The sequence below is a fragment of the Grammomys surdaster genome, unplaced genomic scaffold, assembly GCF_004785775.1.
Source record: "Grammomys surdaster isolate TR1022 unplaced genomic scaffold, NIH_TR_1.0 98, whole genome shotgun sequence".
Taxonomy (NCBI): Eukaryota; Metazoa; Chordata; class Mammalia; order Rodentia; family Muridae; genus Grammomys; species Grammomys surdaster.
The window spans coordinates 9,940,971-9,961,488 of NW_021604577.1; the positions used below are offsets into that span (position 1 = coordinate 9,940,971).

At 42.1% G+C, this 20,518-nt stretch overlaps 1 protein-coding gene and 1 non-coding gene across 2 annotated transcripts in view; one reads left to right on the forward strand and one right to left on the reverse strand.

Annotated features, from left to right (window-relative positions):
* Positions 1–12,374, forward strand: part of Trappc6b (trafficking protein particle complex 6B) — a 14,219-nt gene extending 1,845 nt beyond the window's left edge. The window contains exons 2-6 of the mRNA XM_028782385.1: positions 3,675–3,742; positions 4,997–5,114; positions 7,718–7,801; positions 11,098–11,191; positions 11,810–12,374. Coding sequence (XP_028638218.1) covers positions 3,675–3,742; positions 4,997–5,114; positions 7,718–7,801; positions 11,098–11,191; positions 11,810–11,841 — 396 coding nt within the window. The 3' untranslated portion in view covers positions 11,842–12,374. The remainder of the gene's footprint in view (positions 1–3,674; positions 3,743–4,996; positions 5,115–7,717; positions 7,802–11,097; positions 11,192–11,809) is intronic.
* Positions 12,375–15,263: 2,889 nt separating this feature from the next.
* LOC114634347 lies at positions 15,264–15,454 on the reverse strand. Its single transcript, XR_003713318.1, has one exon. It is a non-coding gene; the product is annotated as a U2 spliceosomal RNA (small nuclear RNA).
* Between the last annotated feature and the right edge of the window lie 5,064 nt (positions 15,455–20,518).

Consider the following 20,518-nt stretch of genomic DNA (forward strand, 5'->3'; position numbering starts at 1 on the left):
GTGTGTCTCTCTGGTTCGTCCCTCTGTACAGTCTTACTGTATGGAGACTCATACTGGGTGGAGAAGTTGGATATGACATTTCTTACAATCTTTCTGCTTCCTCTTCTGCAATGACTCCTCACTCTTAAACGGGGTGTGTGCGTGTGTGCGTGCGCATGGTATCTGATATAGACGTCCTGTGTAGTGCTGAGTATTTTGCAGTCTCTTAGTATCCTCCTGGTGACCAGAGTGAGTCTCTGTGTTACCATCTCTACAAACAGGAACCTCTCTGGTGAGGGTTTGGGAGAGGCCTTAATTTATGGATATAAAAACAACTCATTAGGAATTGGTTTAATGCTATGCCCATTTAGCAGAGCAACAGTAGTAGGTTTTCTCCTAGGGCTTAATTTAAGAGAAATTTTTTTGAGGTCTTTATAGACTCAAGGTAACAATTGAAGGCACTCTAGCCAGCTTGGGTGTGCCAAGCATGACTCCGGCAGGCCTAACACTTCTCCCCAGTTCCCTCTGCCTTGCTGAAAACTGTTGATTACATTCCTGAAGCTAGCCCCCAAGGCCTATTCCCTTATTTGGCCAATCTCTTTCCTGAGGCTGACTACTAATGTCCAGCTATCACGGAATGAAGTCCAGAAATCAAAATCCCCCTGTAGCCCACCTAATTAACATGTCAAATCAAAATTAAACACCTCATCCTAAAATGGGGTTTCCCCTTGTGTCTTTATAAACCACCACTTTTCTGTGTGCTGTCTGTCTCCTCTATGCAGAGATGGTCCTTTGCTCCATTCCCCTTTGGGACACATACCCTTGCCCCCTCTCCCTTGCCCCCTTCCTCTCCTCTCCTTTGTTCCCTTTCCCTCTCCCGATTCCTCTGTCTCTTGTCTTTGTCCCTTATCCTGTCCTCTGTCCCTCTTCAGCAAATAAGGCTACTTTGTGCTGAGAGCTTGGTTCTGAGGTCCGAGCCTATATGTTTTCTCAGGAATCCCATGTCTGATGCATGCTTAGCAGAGATTTTCTTCTTCTAGTCCGTCACCCTGCAGAGTCTCTTCACTGCTGATTGTTATGCAGAAACCCTTTATTTCATATGATCTCACTTGTCAGTTCTTAAGATTAGTTCCTGTGCTTCTGGAATTCTTTTCCAAAAGTTCTTGTCTCTGATTATATCTTAGAGTGTTTTACTTTAGTAATTTCAGAGTTTCAGATTTTTACATTATGCATCCCTGCCATCCCTACATGTTTCAGGGATGGCTGGCATACCCAGTCCCCTACCCTAAACTGCAACCCAGGGTCTGGGCTGCCTTTCCTCCAGAGGCTCTTTCGTGTATAAACCAATCATTGTGATTTCCTGACCCTTTTGGGTCCACCCTTTACCTTTACCTTTACATCTGGGCCTCTTGGTATGGCTCTCCCCTCTTCCCTTCCCTTCTCCTCACAGGGCCCCAGCTCAGGGTCCGGTTCCCTCTGCCCTCTCCCAGGTGTCCCTGCCTCAGGCTATGCTCTCCCTCACCCACAGTAAGCCACAATACCTAGAACAGTCCTTCCCTTCGCTTTTCTTTCTTTCTTTTTCATTTTCATTCCTGATCTTGTGCAAGTCTTAGGTTTGCTTTGCCTAGTTCTGTGACGATGTTACTACAGTTTTGGTAGGGATTGGATAGTGGCTTTAGTAGAATATATTCTAATCCATGAGCATGGGAGGTACTTCTGTTGTAAGAGTAAAAATTAAAAACAACTTGGCAAAGACCGTAGGACGGCTTGCTGAGCTTGCTGAGAATAGCCATAATAAAAATATCAAGCCCCTCTAGGGACAAGGTGACCAGAAATGTAGAAACAACCAAAGACCTATCTTGACCAGTCTAAACATGCCCAAGTGAGTAATGGGCCACCTGGTCTTTATCCTAGGTCTGAGGTTTCATGGTCAAAAATAGTGGGCCATCCAGCCTGTCAAAATGATTGCTTACGCAAAGTGCTGATGTTTGAAATATCCAATCATATGTAACTGTGCCAGAATTTCCCACTTTTCCCTTCCCCCTTGGGTCTCCCCCTATAAAAGTTCTAAATTTCCTGGGGTCTTCATCGAAATTCTCTCCCCTGCGTGGGATGAGTTTCGATCTAAGGGCCCTTGTTAGTAAACTGCCTTATGCCATTTGCATCGAGTCAGTCTCTCGTGTCTCCTTGGGTGTGCGCTGATCGGGACTTGAGTTGGGGGTCCTCTCCGTGGGTCCTTACACTATCTAGTGCCTTCTTTTTTCCTTTTGTTCTTTTAACTTAAATTTTTATTTTTTGAGAATTTCATGCATTAGTACTGTATTCAGTCATTTCCATCCTCCTTTCCTGTCTCCAACTTATCCCATGTCCCCACTCTCTTTCAAATTCATGACCTATTCTTCATTATTATTGTCAACACACACACAGACACACACAGAGACACACACACACACAGGTACTAAATATAGCCTACTGAGTCCTTTTAGTGTTGTTTGTATGTGTATGTGTTTAGGGCTAACCACTTGGGATTCAGTAGTCTATGCAGACTCCTCCCTGAAGAAGACTGATTGATTCTCCCTCTCTGCAGTCATTAACTGCTCTTAGCTCTCTTCATTTAGTGGAGGGGCCTCCAGAGATGCCCCTTATCTTTGTTGCCATGTCAACTGGTGTTGTCATTGTGTAGGTCTTGTTTAGGTGATTATACTGTTGAGAGTTTGTGAGTGTAGCTTCCCTGTCGTCTGCAGGAGACACAGTCATTCTGGTCCTCTGGCTCTTACCATTTTTCTCCCCTCCCCCATTCTGATATATTCCCTGAGCCTTATGTAGGGGTTGTAGTGTGGATGTATCAATTGGCAGTGGGCATCTCACAGTCGGTTGTTTTCTGTATTTTACCTGTATGGGTTTCTGTAATGGTCTCTGTTTCAGAAAAAACACTTCTCTGTGGATAGAGGGGTAAGTATTTAGGATGCCGTTAGAAATTATGCTGGTTTAGGGAGGTGGCAGTAGTAGATTCTCCTCTAGGATTCATGATCTCTCCAGCCACAGTCAGTTGAACTCCCCTTAGCAACAGTAGAGAGATGTTTCCTACACCTGGCACTGATGTTTTTGTTAGATAGTCTGTGTTTCTGTGGGAAGCATTATCCCTAAAGTGGTGTACCTTCATTCAAACATGCATGTATGTGTGCATGTGTGAGTGTCATCTTGAATGTATATTTTAGCATTTCAAAATTGTCATTATATATGCTAGCAGAAGACTCTACTGTTAAAGGTGCTTTCTGCCAAACCCAAGAACCTGAGTTGGATTCCTGGGACCTGCGTGGTGGAAGGAGCAGACCACGTGAGACAGTCTGTCCTCTGACTCCCACGTGTGCATCATGAGCACGCACAGCACACACCGCTCAGGACACTCAAGACACGGTTAGGGCTGCTGAGTTGCTTCCATACAAAGGAAGTGTTGAATTCCTGGGACTCTTGTGATGGGAAGAGAGAACTGATGCTCAGAGATTGTCCCCTGCCTTCCACCTGTGTGCCATGGCTTGCCCACTGCACTGCCCCACACAGGAAGTGGTCAGGGCTGGTGGCAGTCACCTGTGCTTGCTGAGCCATCTTCCTGTCCTCTGATTTCTATATCACTGTTTTAAAATGCAGATGGATTAGAATCTAAGATATTCAAAACTGCTGTTTTGTTCTACTAGGAAAATGGCCGGTGCATTACTAAGCTGGAGAACATGGGGTTTCGAGTGGGACAAGGATTGATAGAAAGGTGAGCAGTGTGGATTTGAAACTTTCCTTCCAGGTAGGTTATGAACACAGAAGAGCCATTTCAGATCATTGCAGAGAACTTATTTTAATTTCCAGTTTTTAATTTTAATTTTTATAGTTGATAGGTTGAAAATTATTATTAAGAGACTGCTGGTATATCAGTAGTAGATCATGTGTTTTGCATGCACAAGGCCCTGCATTCCATTACAGAAAATAAATTTCTCTTTAGACCTGGTCTTAGTTAAATTGTTATTCTGGATTTATTATTTTTGTTTATGGACATGGCCTTGCTGTGTAACCAAGATTGGCTGCAGACTTGACTACTTTTCCTGTCGGTCCCGTGGACTGGGGTTATAACAACTATTCTCTACTGTGCCCAGCTTCAAATGTTATGTTTTAGCAATTGAGGAAGACCTATTTTACATGTGTAATTTTGTAATGAAAATATTAATATATTGAGATAACTCTTTGCAATCTCATAGCATTTTCTTATGGCTTAGTAGATTTTTAAATTCTAAATGGAATGTTGTTTAACTGCATAGGCAAAGAAATGTGTGTTTATGGTTCATTTTTTGTTTGTTTGTTTGTTTGTTTGTTTGTTTTTCTAGACAGGGTTTCTCTGTGTAGCCCTGGCTGTCCTGGAACTCACTCTGTAGACCAGGCTGCCCTTGACATAAAAATCCTTCTGCCTCTGCCTCTTGAGTGCTGATAGCAAAGGCACACCACCGTCACCTCACCTGGCTGGATCACTTTTTTATTCTTTTCTGAATATATAAATAGTTGAATTTATATTAGATAAATTTTACATAATCCAATCAGGTTTGTTTGTTTGTTTGTTTGAGCTAGAGTCTCATACTGTAGCCCAGCCTACCCTGGAACTCATGTAGCCCAAGTTGGCTTTTAACCTGTGAAGAGCTTGTTCAGCCTCCAGAGAGTTTGGATTCTAGGCCCAGACCGCCATGCTCACCCAGGTCTCTTGCTGCTCATTTCATAGTTTGAAGTGTAGCTGGAAGTATGGCTGGCTGATTACTAATAGGCTCTTGAGCTCCATAATTATGTAACGGCTGCAAATGCACTGAGATGAAGTTGTCTTCGCTTGGTGTTTATCACTGTGTGACTGTAAATAAATGTTTAGTGCTAGTAGTATTTAGAAATTAGTTAATAATTTGCTCCTCTTGGAAGAGTAAGAAAAAGTTTTCCTCCTTTGTTTTCTTTGGGAGAAATATATTGTATTACTTCTAGTTGATCTTCTTAGGTTTACGAAAGATACTGCAAGGTTCAAGGATGAATTAGACATCATGAAGTTCATATGTAAAGATTTTTGGACTACAGTATTCAAGAAACAAATTGACAATCTAAGGACAAATCACCAGGTATTGAGATAAACCTTTGTGCTGTTGTTTCTAAGACCTATTTTTGAAAAGTCACTAAATGTGAATGTCCTTGTGTCAGTTACTGACTTAGCTATCATTGTGTGTGATGTGTGAATGCAGGTGCTTGCTGGCCCAGTGAGGGTAGAGGACAGCTTTTAGGAGTTGTCTGTCTACTGTAGGTTCCAGGGATCCAGTTGAGATTGTGGGACTTGTACACAGTGCTTTTACATGCTGAGCTAGCTTTTTTGGCCCTTAATTTGTTATTTAAATTAGATTATTTTGAGGATTTATTTTTATGTATATGCCTGGATACATAAAAGCACTTTGTGCATTCAGTGGCCAGAAAAAGGTCAGAGCCCGTGAGCTTCAGTGTGTGTGTTGGGTACTGAACCTGGCCCTTTTGCAAGGGCAGCCAGTAATCTTAGTAGCTGAGTTTCTTACCAACCCAATCAACTCACTAGAATTTTTTTGTTTTTGTTTTTCAAGACAGGGTTTCTTAGTATAGCCCTGGCTGTCCTGGAACTCACTCTGTAGACCAGGCTGGCCTCGAACTCAGAAATCCGCCTATCTCTGCCTCCCGAGTGCTGGGATTAAAGGCGTGCACCACTACCGTCCGGCTAGAATTTTTTTTTTTTAAATAGACTTTATGTTTTTCTAATGTTATTGAGAAGTCAGTCTTTATCTCTGGTAGGGTAAAATAAGTAAGGAGAAGGAAGCACTTATCAGTAACTATAGCTGTTTCTTTCCTCTAGTTTCATAAATTATGTTAAAATTTAAAGTGTAGCAAATGGGGGCTGGAAAGATGGCTCAGTGGTTAAGTGCATGTATTGCTCTTGCAGAGGACTTGAGTTTTGTGCCCATCACCCTCAACGAGTATCTTAGAGCCTCCAGAAATTACAGCTTCAGGATTCAGTGTGTCTGGCTTCTTTGGGAATTTGTGTGTATGCGTACACATATACATATAAACACATAATTAAAAATAAAATGACTCAGGGATGGAGAGATGGCTCAGCAATTAAGAGCACTGACTGCTTTTCAGAGAGGTCGTGAGTTCAATTCCCAGCAACTACATGGTGGTTAACAACCATCTGTAATGGGATCTGATGCCCTTTTTTTTTATGTATCTGAAGACAGCTACAGTATACTAATATAAATAAAAATAAGTAAATCTTTAAAAATAAAATATAACTGGCAATGGGCAAAGAGACACCTCACTGGTGGTGATGTTCTTATAGACAGGTACCAGTTGAGGGATTTTCTGCATTCTACTTAGCAGGAATGTCATTCATGGCAGGCATTAAATAAAAAGTGTTGGGCTGGAGAGATGGCTCAGCGGTTTAAGAGCACTGACTGCTCTCCCAGAGGTCCTGAGTTCAAGTCCCAGCAACCACATGGTGGCTCACAACCATCTTTAATGGGATCTGATGCCCTCTTCTGGTGTGTCTGAAGAGAGCAATAGTGAATACATAAAATAAATAAATACATCTTTAAAAAAAATAAAAAATAAAAAAAATAAAAAGTGTTGAGAAAGAGATCAGTCTGTGGTTTAAGCCTGAATAACATCACTGACTACATGTTTGTGTCATTCCTGGGTCTATGATTAGAGACGGACAAGACAGGTCCTCTTAGCATTACTGAAGGGTCCCTGTACACAGTTCTTTATTCCATAAAACAGGGTCCTCTTAGCATTACTGAAGAGTCCCTGTACACAGTTTTTTATTCCATTGGCCAGAAATGATGAGTCTTTTTTAAGGCATATTTTCCAATAAAACTCAGAACTGGGGGTAAAAATCTTTAGAATGTAGCATATGTCAGAGTAGTTGGTTTAAGGTTGACTCTTATCATTTGGAAGTATGGTTGTATTCAGAACCACAGTTATTTTACATTTATAGCTATAGAATAATTTCTGAAGTCTAATTCATAGAACATATCTAACTCTTAACTAACATGCTTTGGTGTGACTGGAGAGATGGCTCAGTGGTTAGGAGTTCCATTGTGCTTTAACAGGACCTAAGTTCCGTTCCCAGTATCCATGTGAGGTGTTCCCAGCTGTCTGTGACTCCAGCTCCAGGGGAGCCTCCATTTTTTCTCCTCTCCGTAAGCAGCTGCACTGACTCCCACACTCCCACACAGACATAAAGACACACAAACAATTCAGAAAAGGTGAATCCTGGCTGGAGAGATGACTCAGTGGTTAAGAGCACTGACTGCTCTCCCAGAGGTCCTGAGTTCAATTCCCAGCAATCACATGGTGGTTCACAACCATCTGTAATGGGATCCGATGCCCTCTTCTGGTGTATCTGAGGACAGCAACAGTGTACTCATATACATAAAATAAATAATTCTTTTTCTTTTTTAAAGATGAATCTTTAAAAAGGACTTGCTTGGGTATGCAGTGGTTGGTTTATATTCTATCTATCGATGGATCGATTGATTGATTAACCTACTTACCTACCTATCTAACCAGAGACTCAATCTGTGTCTCACAGTTAACTCTGTGCTGGAATCACAAACATGGGAAACCTCCCTTGCCTAGGGTGAGGTAATTTTTAAGGACTCCAGGCTACACTGACTTTGATACTACTTTTGTATTTTTGAAACAGGGCATATATGTGCTTCAGGACAACAAATTTCGACTACTTATACAGCTGTCTGCAGGAAAACAGTATTTAGAACATGCATCCAAGGTATTTAATGGAATTTGGTTTTATACTGAAAAAAGGAATTACAGGGAAAATTACAAAATTGACCACAACAGATTCAAATTAAACATAGTAACCTTAGCAATTCATTGAGAAACCTGAGTTCTTAAGTATATGTTCTTTTTTTTTTTTCTTCAAGGAAAGGGAAGTTTATTTATTTATTTTATGAATCTGAGTATCTTGTAGCTGTCTTCAGCCACACCAGGAAGAGGGCATTGGATCCCATTACAGATGGTTGTGAGCCACCATGTGGTTGCTGGGAATTGAACTCATGACCTCTGGAAGAGCAGTCAGTGAGCTATCTCTCCAGCCCCAAGTACATGTTGTTCAGTAACCTTTTTTTAAAGCTGATCATTTGTTCCTGGCTTATTTTATTTTGCTATGTGTACAAGTGTGTTTGCCTCCTTGGCTATTGTGCACCGTGTGTGTGTGTGCCTGAGGCCTGAGGAGGGGGTGAGTCTTCCTGTGGGTGCCGGGAATCCGGAGAGTGGTAAGTGCACTGAACCCTGGAGCCAACTCTCCAGTCCCTCTTTTTTTTCTTAACTCATATGTTAAAAATCAAAGTTAAGCCGGGTGGTGGTGGTGCACGCCTTTAATCCCAGCACTTGGGAGGCAGAGGCAGGCAGATTTCTGAGTTTGAGGCTAGCCTGGTCTACAGAGTGAGTTCCAGGACAGCCAGGGCTACACAGAGAAACCCTGTCTCGAAAAACCAAAAGAAAAAAAAAATCAAAGTTAAAACTGTCTTTTAATAAACTCCTTCAATAAAAAGTAGTTCTACTTATACCATGTTGTTTAAGCCATTTTCTCTGCAACAGAAACCATGTTGACCATCAGCTCCTGTGTTTGAGTGAGGCAGTAGAGAACAATAAGAGAAACACTACTTCTGAGTGCCAGGAAATGTCGACTTGTTACTCGTTCTTTAATATGATGTGGTTACCTCAGTAAAGATACTCACACATGCAGACACTACCTGTGCAGAATTAGTTACCTCAGAGTTTATCGTCTTCTTTGGTAGGCTAAAATGTTTAAGAAATATAATTGTCTTTTGTTTCTACAAGTTTATTTTACATTAAGTATGTCTGTATTTTTAGGCTTTAATCTCACAGAGGCATCAATGAATAAACGGACTAAAGAAAAGTAACAAATTTCAGGATTTTTTTCACTTTGTTTCGTTTTTTTCGTTTTTTGGAGGAGAGGCAGGATCTTAGTATGTAGCCTACCTAGTCTGAAACTTGCTGTGTAGACCAAGCTGGCCTGAAACTCAAAAGAGATCCTCTGCCTCTGCCTCCTGGGTGCTAGAACTAAAGGCCAATGTCAACCATGTCTGGCAGAATAACAAATTTTTATATATGGGTTCCTTCAAAACAATTAAAATATCTAGGGAAGTATAATTTGCTATTTATCTGTAAATACTCGCTCATACCTTAAGTTTTTATTAATTTTTAAAATTACCATACAAAACCGGTTTCATGATTCCTCTGTTATGTACACTTTGTTCTTATTGCTTCCTCTTGCCTACTGCCTCGTCTGCTTCCCTGGTGCTGACCCTACTCTCTAATAAAAATAGCCTGCCTTCTGCCTGCATGTCTCATGGGTTACACTGCCCTCTGGTTTTTATTTCCTTCCTGTATCAGAAATTGTTTGCAGATAGAGTATAGGTATGATGTTTTTATGGTTGATATATGTATTTCGTTATTTTTATTAATCACATTTTACTATTTTTAGTTCTCATTTAACTTTGGGATATCTTAGTTTCTTCAGCTTTGAAGAATAAGTTAATTTTTTCCTGGGGGACTGGCTTGGTGGTCCCGTGTTAAGAGCACTTACCATATCCCCCAGGCTGGTCTCCTGCTTGTAGTAACCCTCTTGCCTGAGCCGCCCCAGGCTAGAATTAGAGGGAAGTTTTGTTCATTTGAGACAGGGTTTCTCTGTGTAGCCCCTGGCTGACCTGGCACTCACCCTGTAGACCAGTGCGTGTGCTGCCAATGCCTTGCTTAGGCTGAACATTTTAAACAAGAGGAAATGTTTTGCTGGCATAATTTTTTCCGTTATTTTATTGGATTCTTCTACTTCTACATCCCTTCAAATGCTTATTCCACCCTAATCCCTTCCCCCTCCCAGCACTAGGCAGGAGAGAAAGGTTAGAGGGGAAAGGGTCGTAGACCTCTTTAGATTGCTTCTTGCTAAGTAGGGACGTTGAGTTCCTTGGGGGAAGTCCAGTCTTCATCATCAGGATAGCTCCAACTTCTCTTTGCTCACCTGACAAACAAACAAGAGCAAGTAGAGCAGCACCAGCCTTCCTGGAACGCCCACCCCACTAAGGGTGGGCACCGTGGGCTCTCTCATTTATAGCCTCCCAAAAGTTCTCAGAATCCCAAAAGTAAACTATCTGCTGCTGGCCAAACCATGACCCTGCTCGTGAACGAGGCAAATTGTAATCACCTGCTGTGAAGCAGTCTCTCATTCCGTACTTGGGATTAAAACAAAAACATATTGATGTAACATAACTGGGTTTTTAAAGAAATGGAACTCTTGCCACCATGTGTGGTTGTAGGAAGCTGGCTGTGGTAGCACGTTCCTGCAATCCCAGTACTTGCGAAACGGAAGCACAAAGACATAATGAGCTTGAGGCCTGACTACCTCCATGAGACGCTGTCCCAAACGGTGAGAAAAAAAAGGAAGCGCAGAGATCTTCAATTCACCGCATTGATAGGAAGGCCAAACAGGCAAGAAATGGAGGACACTGCAGTGATGAAGAACTGGTTAAGTGTTGTACTGCGAGGGTCTAGTTAGATCCCTGCGCACAGCATGCCGTGTGCTTGAGATACACTTGGATTTAACTCTTCACAGTTCTTTCGCCATATCTATGCGGTTCCTTTCTCTTTCAGTGGAGATCGTGTGGTGTGGGTGCTCAGGTTGGCCTCCAGTTCTTGCCTCAAGAAATGCTCCCCCTGCCTTAGGCTGAGTAGTTGTTAGTGCAGGTGTGTGCCACCATTGGCTTTTCACACCCTTTTTCCCCTCTTTTGGTTTTTTGAGACAGGGTTTCACTATGTAGCTCTGGCTGTCTTAGAACTCACTATGTAGATCAGGCTAGCCTCCAGCTCACAGAGATCTGCCTGCCTCTGCTTCCTGGGTGCTGGGATTAAAGGCAGCAATCTCTTCTTCTGTCCTCCTTGATAAACACAACAGAGGGTTGTTGATGGCATAGCTTAAAGCAACTCCGTGTTTGTTAGTAGCTTCATCGTTTTAGTAAATCGTTACTTTTTTTCCCTCCTTTTTAGTATCTAGCATTTACGTGTGGCTTAATCAGAGGTGGCTTGTCAAACTTGGGAATAAAAAGTATTGTAACAGCTGAAGTCTCTTCAATGCCTGCCTGTGAGTTCAACTTATTTATCTTATATAGACATATCATCTTTCTCTTTTAAACCTAGAGAAGACTAAAAATGTTGACACTTTGACTTTACTGTCCTTTATCTCACATTTATCTTGGTAATATGTATCTATCTTCATACTCAAGCTACTGACCAAGAATAAAATTGAGTTGAATTTCACTGTATTACTTTTCTGCCCACTGACAAATTAGTAATGAAATACCCAGAATCACCAACCATGGTGACTCACACCTCCAATCCCAGGATTCAGGAAGCAGAAGCAGGCCAATCTCGATGAGTTTTAAGCTTGCCTGATCTGGTCAACATACTGAGCCCCAAGCCAGGGCTACATAGTGAGACCTTCTCAAAACATGAGATAGAGATGAAAGAGAGAGAAAGGAAACAGAGATATAGAGACAGACCTAGGATGTAGGAAAGACACCTCCTCATAAAACAAATAATTAGTTATGCAATGGGATAGATTTTATTGACTATCTTAAGGACTGTGAAAAGACCTCTGACATAGCAAGTTCTTTGAGTGAAACTACTTCCCAAATGGAAATGAATGTGCTTGTTTTTCTTATGCCCGAAAATCAGAGAATGGCTCTGTTTCCTTTTCCAGGCAAATTCCAGGTGATGATACAGAAGCTGTAGAGAGAGGTGGCGACTGCTGGGCAGAGCATTGCACGTCCTGATTTCACGTCATCGTTGGCTGTCTTCGTTGGAGCAAATTGTTACCTTACCAGAGTCACATAGACCAAATCAAAGTAGATCCTAACTGAACTGTTCAGAGTGATTTCAGAGAACTAGACACCACGATGCAACGCCCTTCATTTTAAACATCTTTATTTCCATAGGGTGATAAGCATTTAACCATCAATTGGGAAGGAAACTCAGGGTGTGTTGAATTGCTGTATAAAAAAAATGCACCAATCAGAATAGTTTGTGTTCAAATGACCAAAATTTGTTGAAGTATAAATCTGTTTTAGTTATTTAAAAAAAACAAACCACTATGTTAAATTAAGCTTAATTTTTATTGTATTGCTCATAATTTATTTCTGTTGAGAGAATTCATATGCTTATGTAAGATTTCATTTATACATTGTATATATATATGTGTATATATAAATACATGCATTACTGTCTAAACTGCTTGAAAGTTTATTTTAATAGATTTCAGTCCTTGAGACCACCATTAATTAAATCAAAGTGAATTGTAGAGTAGTTTAAATGTGAATTTGGTAACTCTAGTGCCAAAGAATATTGGTGTGTGTGTGTGTGCGTGCGTGCTGGTTTGTGTGCTTTGTGAGAGTGTAGTAGGCCAGAAGAGGGCGTTGGATCCCTTGGAACTGGAGTTAGAGATGCTTGAGAGCGGCCTGATGTGGATGTCGGGAACGGAGGTCCTCTGCAAGAGCCGTGTGTTAACCATTAACCATAACTCTTAACCATTAAGCGTCTCTCCAGCCCGTGTCAGTTTCCTATCATCTGTTCTGTTGATGAAACATAGGTTGATTCCTACCTGGACAAGTCTAAATTCCCAGCACCATCATTTTGTTCACAGCCCAAATAGGATTTTTCTTTAAATCAGTGCTATTCTGCCTGGTGAGCCGGACTGTCGGTGTGATGTTAATCGGCAGCGCACGCTCTTCCGACCAGTGTGGAGACTTTTGCATATGCTCGTTGATCACGTGCACGTCATCTGTCTGAGAACTGTATGCTCACTTCATTAGTCCTGGATGTTTTGTTAATTGTAACCAAAAGGAAACTTCTTTTAGTGAAAACAAGGGTTAAGTTAGTCAAGAGATAATAAAGAAAACTGAATGTGCTTTTGGGGGGGGGGTATAGCAAACTTAATAGGTTTACATGTAAAATTAAAATCACAAAGTACTACAGAAAATATTAAGTTACTTTTATGAACTTCTGGTAAAGGCCTTTCCAAAACAGAAGTAGAAAAATGGTAAAGGGAAATAGCAAAAAAGGCTAAGCTAAGCATCCATATTAGGTTTCCATGGCTGTGATAAAAACTGACCAAGAACAGCTTGGGCAGGAAAGGGTTTATTTGGCTTACATGCCTTGAGCCACAATCTGCTGAGAGAGGTCAAGTCAGGACTTGAAGGCGGGAACAGAAACAGAAGCCATGGAGAGGTGATGTTTATGGGTTTGCTCCTCCTGGCTTGCTCAGCCTGCTTTCTTATACAGCCCAGGACACCTGCCCAAGGGTGGTGTTGGGAAGAAGGATCCAAGAGCAAAAAGGATAAGAGAGAATGTGGGGTCAGTATGCCCAAAATACATTATATACATGTATAAAATTGTCAAAACATTCTTTTTGGGGGGTTGGGGAGTTTCGAGACAGAGTTTCTCTGTATAGCCCCGGCTGTCCTGGAAGTCACTCTGTAGACCAGGCTGGCCTCGAACTCAGAAATCCGCCTGCCTTTGCCTCCCAAGTGCTAGGATTAAAGGCGTGCACCACCACTGCCCGGTAAAATATTCTTTTCTTAAAAAGACCTTCTATGGGGTTGGAGAGATGGCTCAGAGGAGCGCTGGTTGTTCTTCAGGATCCGGGTTCAATTCCTAACACCCACATGGCAGCTCACACCTGCCTGTAACTCCAGTTCCAGAGGACACCGTCACACAGACATACATGTGAGCAAAAGACCAATGCACATAAAAAGAAATAAATATTGGAGAGAGAGAGAGAGAAAAAAAAAGAGTTCCTACAATTCAGTAGCAGAAAACAGCCTGACTGAAAGTGGCTAGGACTGAGTAGATAGTTCTCAAAGAAGGAATACTAATGACTGAATGTATATGAAAACATGCTCAGCTCTGGAATGCTTGACATTGCACAGGAAAATGCAAACAGAACCATAGCATATTACTTTACAGTGTTTAGGGCAGCCAGTATAGAATATATGATTAATATATACGTATATGTGTATATAAAACAAATTTTCTGACGATGTCCGGTCATTACTGCCCTTGATCCCTTGTGTAATGTTACAGTGTAAATTAGCACAACTAGCTGCTGTGGAAAAGGGAAGAAAATTACAGGTGTTACGTTCATTTTTACTAAGCAGCTGTCATAGGCCTCTGGCTGTACTCGATACAAATTTTGAGTAGATGCTGGACAGTGGTGGTGCACACCTTTAATCCCAATACTCAGGAGGCAGAGGCAGGTGGATCTTTATGAGTTTGAGGCCAGCCAGGTCTACAGAATGAGTTCCAGGTCAGCCCAGATTACACAGAGAAACCCTATCTCAAACAAACATCCTCCCTCCTCCCACCCCCCAAAAAGATTTTTTTTTTGAGTAGACGAGATCTTTAAAAAAAAAAAAAGATTCAATTTAAATTATGGGTGTCTGCCTGTGTGTAGTTGTGTATACTTGAGGGGATGTGCCTGGAAGTGAGAGGCATGGGATTCCCGAAGCTGGAATTTCACATGATGAGAGCTGTCCTATATGGGTTCTGGGAACTGCAAGCTCTCTCGACCATTGAGCCATCTTCCCAGTTCAAGAAGCTCTTAGTGGTCCTTGGCAGCTTATGTCTCCTCCATGCTTGGCAGCAGCACATGGTGGCAGACAGTGGGGTTCAGTCATCTATAGAGAGTTAACAGCCTCAAGCAGGTCTCAGGGACTTTGACTTCGTGTTAGAGATCTTGTACACACAAATGCACTCACGCCTACATATACACACATGTATATCATATATGTCATATACTGGTCGTCCTCGGAGCTATGAAGTATATCTTATGGTTCTGTTTGAATTTTCCCATGCAATGTTGAGCATTCCAATGCTGAGCGTGTTTTCATATTCACTTAGTAATTTTTATTCCTTTTTTGGGGGAACATCTATCTATGCAGTTATAGCCTTTTTCAATCAAGTTGTTTTTTGCTACTGGGTTGTAGAAAGTGGCAATTATTCAGTCTTTGGCTGCATAGTTTACAGGCAGGCCTAGGTAACAGGATTCCTTAACAACATTGAGTGTTGAGACTTTTCCATAGGCCTCACTTTTAACTACAAGAGACATCCCAAGAAACACCATGTTTAGTCTAATATTTAACCAGCATTAATTCCCCCCGTGGGGATGCACCGTTTCTGGAAGCACTGCAATACCAGATCGATGCGTGGAGTGGACGGAGCAAGCTCCTATTCCAACTCCTAACTCCAAAAATCCATTTAATATATTGTCCTCAGATAGAGGACGTATCAGATATTAAACTGATAAGAACAGATACTACACTTGATCTTAGCCAAAAGGCCGAGAAGCGATACCCAACCTCTCCCACACAGCCCAAACCTGCGCCCGCAAGACACACTAACATCGTGGTGACCTCTCGAAACCCGCACTTCCTACCTTTCCCGCGATTCCTTCCTCCTCCCGTCCGCGTCTGCGTCCTCCACACCTCACTCCCTCTCCAGGACCCACAGCTTCAGCACAATTTCCACGACCCCGGCTCTCCCGGCGTTCCCGCGCACTCAGGCCCAGTTTGATTTGCATGTCTCGCCCTCTCTCGAGGGGCGTGGCGACGCACGCCCAGCCTAGCGAGAAACGTTTTCTTGATCCCAATGCTGCTAAGTGAGCCTATCCAACCTGCTTATCCAGTCAGAGAAAGGTGTGTTTAGAGCAATCACAGCCGTGGAAGCTATGTTGGCCTCATTTGCTGCCTTGTGTCTTTAGTACTAATTCACAGCCAACGGGGTTTATGTTTGGACCAATCAGAGCCTTGCCTTTTTAGCATCTATCACAGTAGTCTTTCGTCAGATCATTGGGAAAGTGTTCCTTCTCTAGCCTAGGTTGCATGGACATCTAAAGGTCACTGAGGCTTGTGATAGCAAAAGATCTTGTGAAAATTGTTTCAAGCAGCCTGGCTGATGCTTTGCTTTTGGGAGCAGAGGCAATCACCTATAATCGTTGTGAATGCTTTTGAAAAAAATTTTTTTTCGAGATTATAATCACATCATTTCTTCCTTCTCCTTCTTCTCTCCAGACCCTTACAAATATCCCTCTTTGCTCTTTCAGGTCCATAGTTTCTTGGTCTCTTTTTTTCTTTTTCTTTTTTCCCAGTAGTTTACATTTCTTAAGGCATCTGAGGAACCTGCTGCTGCCATATGGGTAGTCTAACGGCTGTTTGACTGCTAGACCTTTTGCTCAAGACAGCTAGGGTGGTAAGTCAGAATCTAACAGGCCTTGACCATTCCCAGGTACTCATAGAGATGTTTAGGTTGTTACCCCAAACACTGACACTAGCCTTGGCCTCGAACTTAATTTTTTAAATTATAGAAACTCTATACTCTACACCCATTGCAGATATAATAGGTAGATCATCCTGGTACTTCCCTCAAGGATATAATGCAGTCCTTCCTGTCTGAAAGTTCACTTAACAAGTGCATTTGGATGGATCACTCTGGAGTGTTTAGTACTTCACTGATGTCCTGCTAGCCTCATGTCTGGGCAGTCTGGGGAGGCCCTTTATAGTAACTTCCCTACTGATAGGATAAATGGTATTTATCCAAAGGAATTGAAATAAAGGCCCCTGAAACAGTCATTGCCATGTTTACTACATTTCTCTCAAGAACCAACAGTAAGTATACAGGAATGAGGACACAAAACATATGAAACATAAATATTTATTTATTTATTTATTTATTTATTTATTTATTTATTTAGTTTTTCAAGACAGGGTTTCAGGTTTCTCTGTGTATCCCTGGCTGTCCTGGAACTCACTCTGTACACCAGGCTGGCCTCGAACTCAGAAATCCGCCTGCCTCTGCCTCCCAAGTGCTGGGATTAAAGGCGTGCTCCACCACTGCCTGGCACTAATGAGTCTTTTAAAAAAGGAATTCCTGCCACATTGATAATGAAAATTAATCATCAAAAACTCCAATCCTTAGCTTGACAACCTGATACGTTACTTTAATAAGATTTTATCATCCTAAAGTCTTATTTTTATCTGATACTATAAAATACAATGAGAAGGGGGTGTTGGTGGATGGGTAACCGGAAAGTGGGATATCATTTGAGATGAAAACAAATTTAATGATTAATAAAAAAAATACAAAATGCACTTAATCCATTTCCACAAATGCCCATAATTGTTCCAAAGTTCAATCAGGCTTCTGAGACTCAATGAAATGTCTTATGAATTCCATTAAAACACAAGTTATATAGTTGTAACATGTCACAGTGTAAATATTCCTATTCCAAAAGGGAGGAATGGAGACAGAATCATGAGAGATGGGATCAAAACAAGACTAAAATTCAGCAGGGCAAATATCCTCCACCTCCATGTTCAGCACTTGGGGAATCATAGGTGCTCTGAAGAACATGGGTGACCCGGCCCACACGGCCCCACATTTGGGCACCAGGTGACCCAATCCGGGTCTGTGCTGCCCTATGTTTGGGGGCCAGGTGCCCCGGTCCATGGATCAGTCAACAGGATCTAGCGGGGGGGGTGGAGGGGCAAGAGACTTGAAGAATGGAGACAAGACAGTTGTTTCATCAAGTCCCGTTTATTGAAAGGAAACCCTGGGTATATATCAGCACAAGCAGGGGAATGCAGCTGAAGACACTTTACCACGTGCACCTTGCAGCTGTGGGCATTAAACAACAAAACAAGATATGGGAGAAAAACAAGATGTTTATCAGAGTGTGCTCAGCTGTTGTAGGCTGTTGAAAATAAGTCTCTTGTCAGGGTCTATGGTCCGAGATAGCTGCAAAGATGATAGCCACTTTCTGCTAGGAGTCGGCTTCCAACAATGGGTAGCTTTGTTTCTTCAGCTCGTGACACCTACAACATATTTTAACGTCTCTTGGTCCAGCTCCACTCCATGCCTGTAACTGTCCTCGGTTGATGTCCTATGGTCCTGACATCTACAACGTCACTGGATTTCCACTGCAACTTAGACCTAACTCTCAGTTTCTCGCACTGACTGACGATCCTGCTACCTATTGCTTAGCCTTAGTCTGGAAACTTATACACAGTTATTGGTGCATGCCTGTAATCTTCGCATGCAGGAAGTGGAGGCAGAAAAATCATTAATCTGCCTGGGCTATATAATAAGAATCTGTCCAAAACAGCAAACCCTCAAACAATCCAGGAGTAGAGAGAGGCATATGCCTGAAATTCTAACACTCAGGAGGACCGGAAATGCAAACATTCTCAGCTACGTAAGTTTGAGGTTGGCATGTGATACACACATGAGATGCTGTCTCAAAAGATCAAAAACAAAACATAATAAGTTTTGGAGCTTGGAATGGTCCTCCATGCCTTTAATCCCAGCATTCAGGATGCTGAAGTGTGTGGACCATACAAGTTTGAGACCAATATTGGTTACACATCTTGCTGACTAGTTTTATGTCAACATGACACAAACTATACTCATAAGAAAGGAGGAAGCCTCAATAGGGAAAATGCCACCATAAAAACAGGCTGGAAGGCATTTTCTTAATTAATAACACAGGTGGGACATCCCTGGACTAGTGGTCCTGAATTCTGTATGCCAGAACTCTGAGCAAACCATGGGGAGCAAGCCAGTAAGCAGCACTCCTCCATGGCCTCTTCACCAGCTCCTGCCTCCAGGTTTCAGTCCTTCTTAAGTTCCTGCCCTGATTTCCTTTGATGATGAACTGTGTGATATAATATGAAAGCATAAGCCAAATAAATCCTTTCCTCCCCAAGTTGCTTTTGGTTATGGTGTTTCACCACAACAATAGTACCTTAGCTAAGACAGAAATTGGTGTCAGGAGTGGGGTATTGGTATGACAGACCTGGCAATGAATTATTTAGGAGGATTATGGAAGGGCTTTGGCATTCTGGGGATAGAAAAGCCATGAATTTTCAGAGTGTGGTGAGCTATCATGTGAGAATTTGGGAAGTGAAACTATTGGAGAAATGCAGACGGCGGAGGCCTGGCTTGTGAAGTTCCAGAGGGAAATTTGAGAGTTACTTAAACTCTATCTGGACCATTGCATACTTTGCTTTAAGAATCTGTGGCTCTTGTTATCTGGGGCTGAAGAGCGGCTATGATTACAAGATATCAGAACCATTAAAGTGAAACCTTTGGTTTGTTGAGTACTAGATGCTGGTTAGCTGGAGCCGAGAAGTTAGCAGTGATTAAAATGAGATCACTGAAATGAAATCTGGGAAGTGTTTCATCAGTCAGTACACAGAAGTTGTATTCCAGAGATGGCCAAGATTGTACTCCATGCTGGCAGCTGAACTTGGCAGTGTAAGAGTCACCCACGTGGTAGTGGTTTTGAATGCATGGAGGGGTCATGGAGAGCAGCTGAGAGCTGGCACTGTGTGGTAGGGTAGAAATCCTTGAAGAGAGCCTTGGAGAGGTTGGTGAAAGTGTGGCTCACTTCCAAGAGCTCCCAGCACTTTGGAGATGCCAACACCTTTGAAGATACCAGTGTCATGAGACGACCAAAAAGAATAGCAGCAGCAGTAGAGTGGGGCCAGTCTGAGTGTAGAAGACAATCTGTGTGGGCTACAGTGGGTGGAGCCAGAGAAGTGACCTAGGCCCCCTGAAGAAGCCCAGAGTGGACCCCAGACATTAGAAGCTGAGTTGTTTACACAGGTGGATTTTGGTTTTACATGTTCATATTACTACTATGTTTCTTTTCTCTTGTATTGCCTTTTTGATTTTTATAGGAGCCCACAGTTTCAGACCTTGGATTATTTTTGATTTTTCTTAAAGATTTATTTATTTTATTTATGAATATACTGTAGTTGTCTTCAGACCCACCAGAAGAGGGCATCAGATCCCATTACAGATGGTTGTGAGCCACCATGTGGTTGCTGGGAATTGAACTCAGGACCTCTGTAAGAGCAGTCAGTGCTCTTAATTGCTGAGCCATATCCCCAGTCCTATTTTTTAAAGGCTGGCTTTTAAAATTAATTTGTACGACTGTGGGATTTTTATTTTGTTTTGAGACAGGATTTCTCTGTATGACAATCCTGGCTGACTGTCTTGGAATTCACTTTGAAGACCAGGCTGCCTCAAACTCACGAAGATGCCTGCCTCTGCCTCCAGAGCTATGGGATTAAAGGTATGTACCACCACATCCAGCCTGACTGTGGGACCTTCACGTTTGTAAAATGCTTTATACTGTGATGTTAAAACTAATGTGTGATGTTGGGGATGAACAAGAAAAGATTGTGGCTTAACAGTGATGTGTTTGTATGTCAAGTTGACAAGAGGTTAGTTGTACTGGCTAAAGGCAGACGGGGAAATTCTGTCTTCAAAAGCTAAAACAAAACAAAACAACACACACACAAACAAAGAGAGAGAGAGAGAGAGAGAGAGAGAGAGAGAGAGAGAGAGAGAGAGA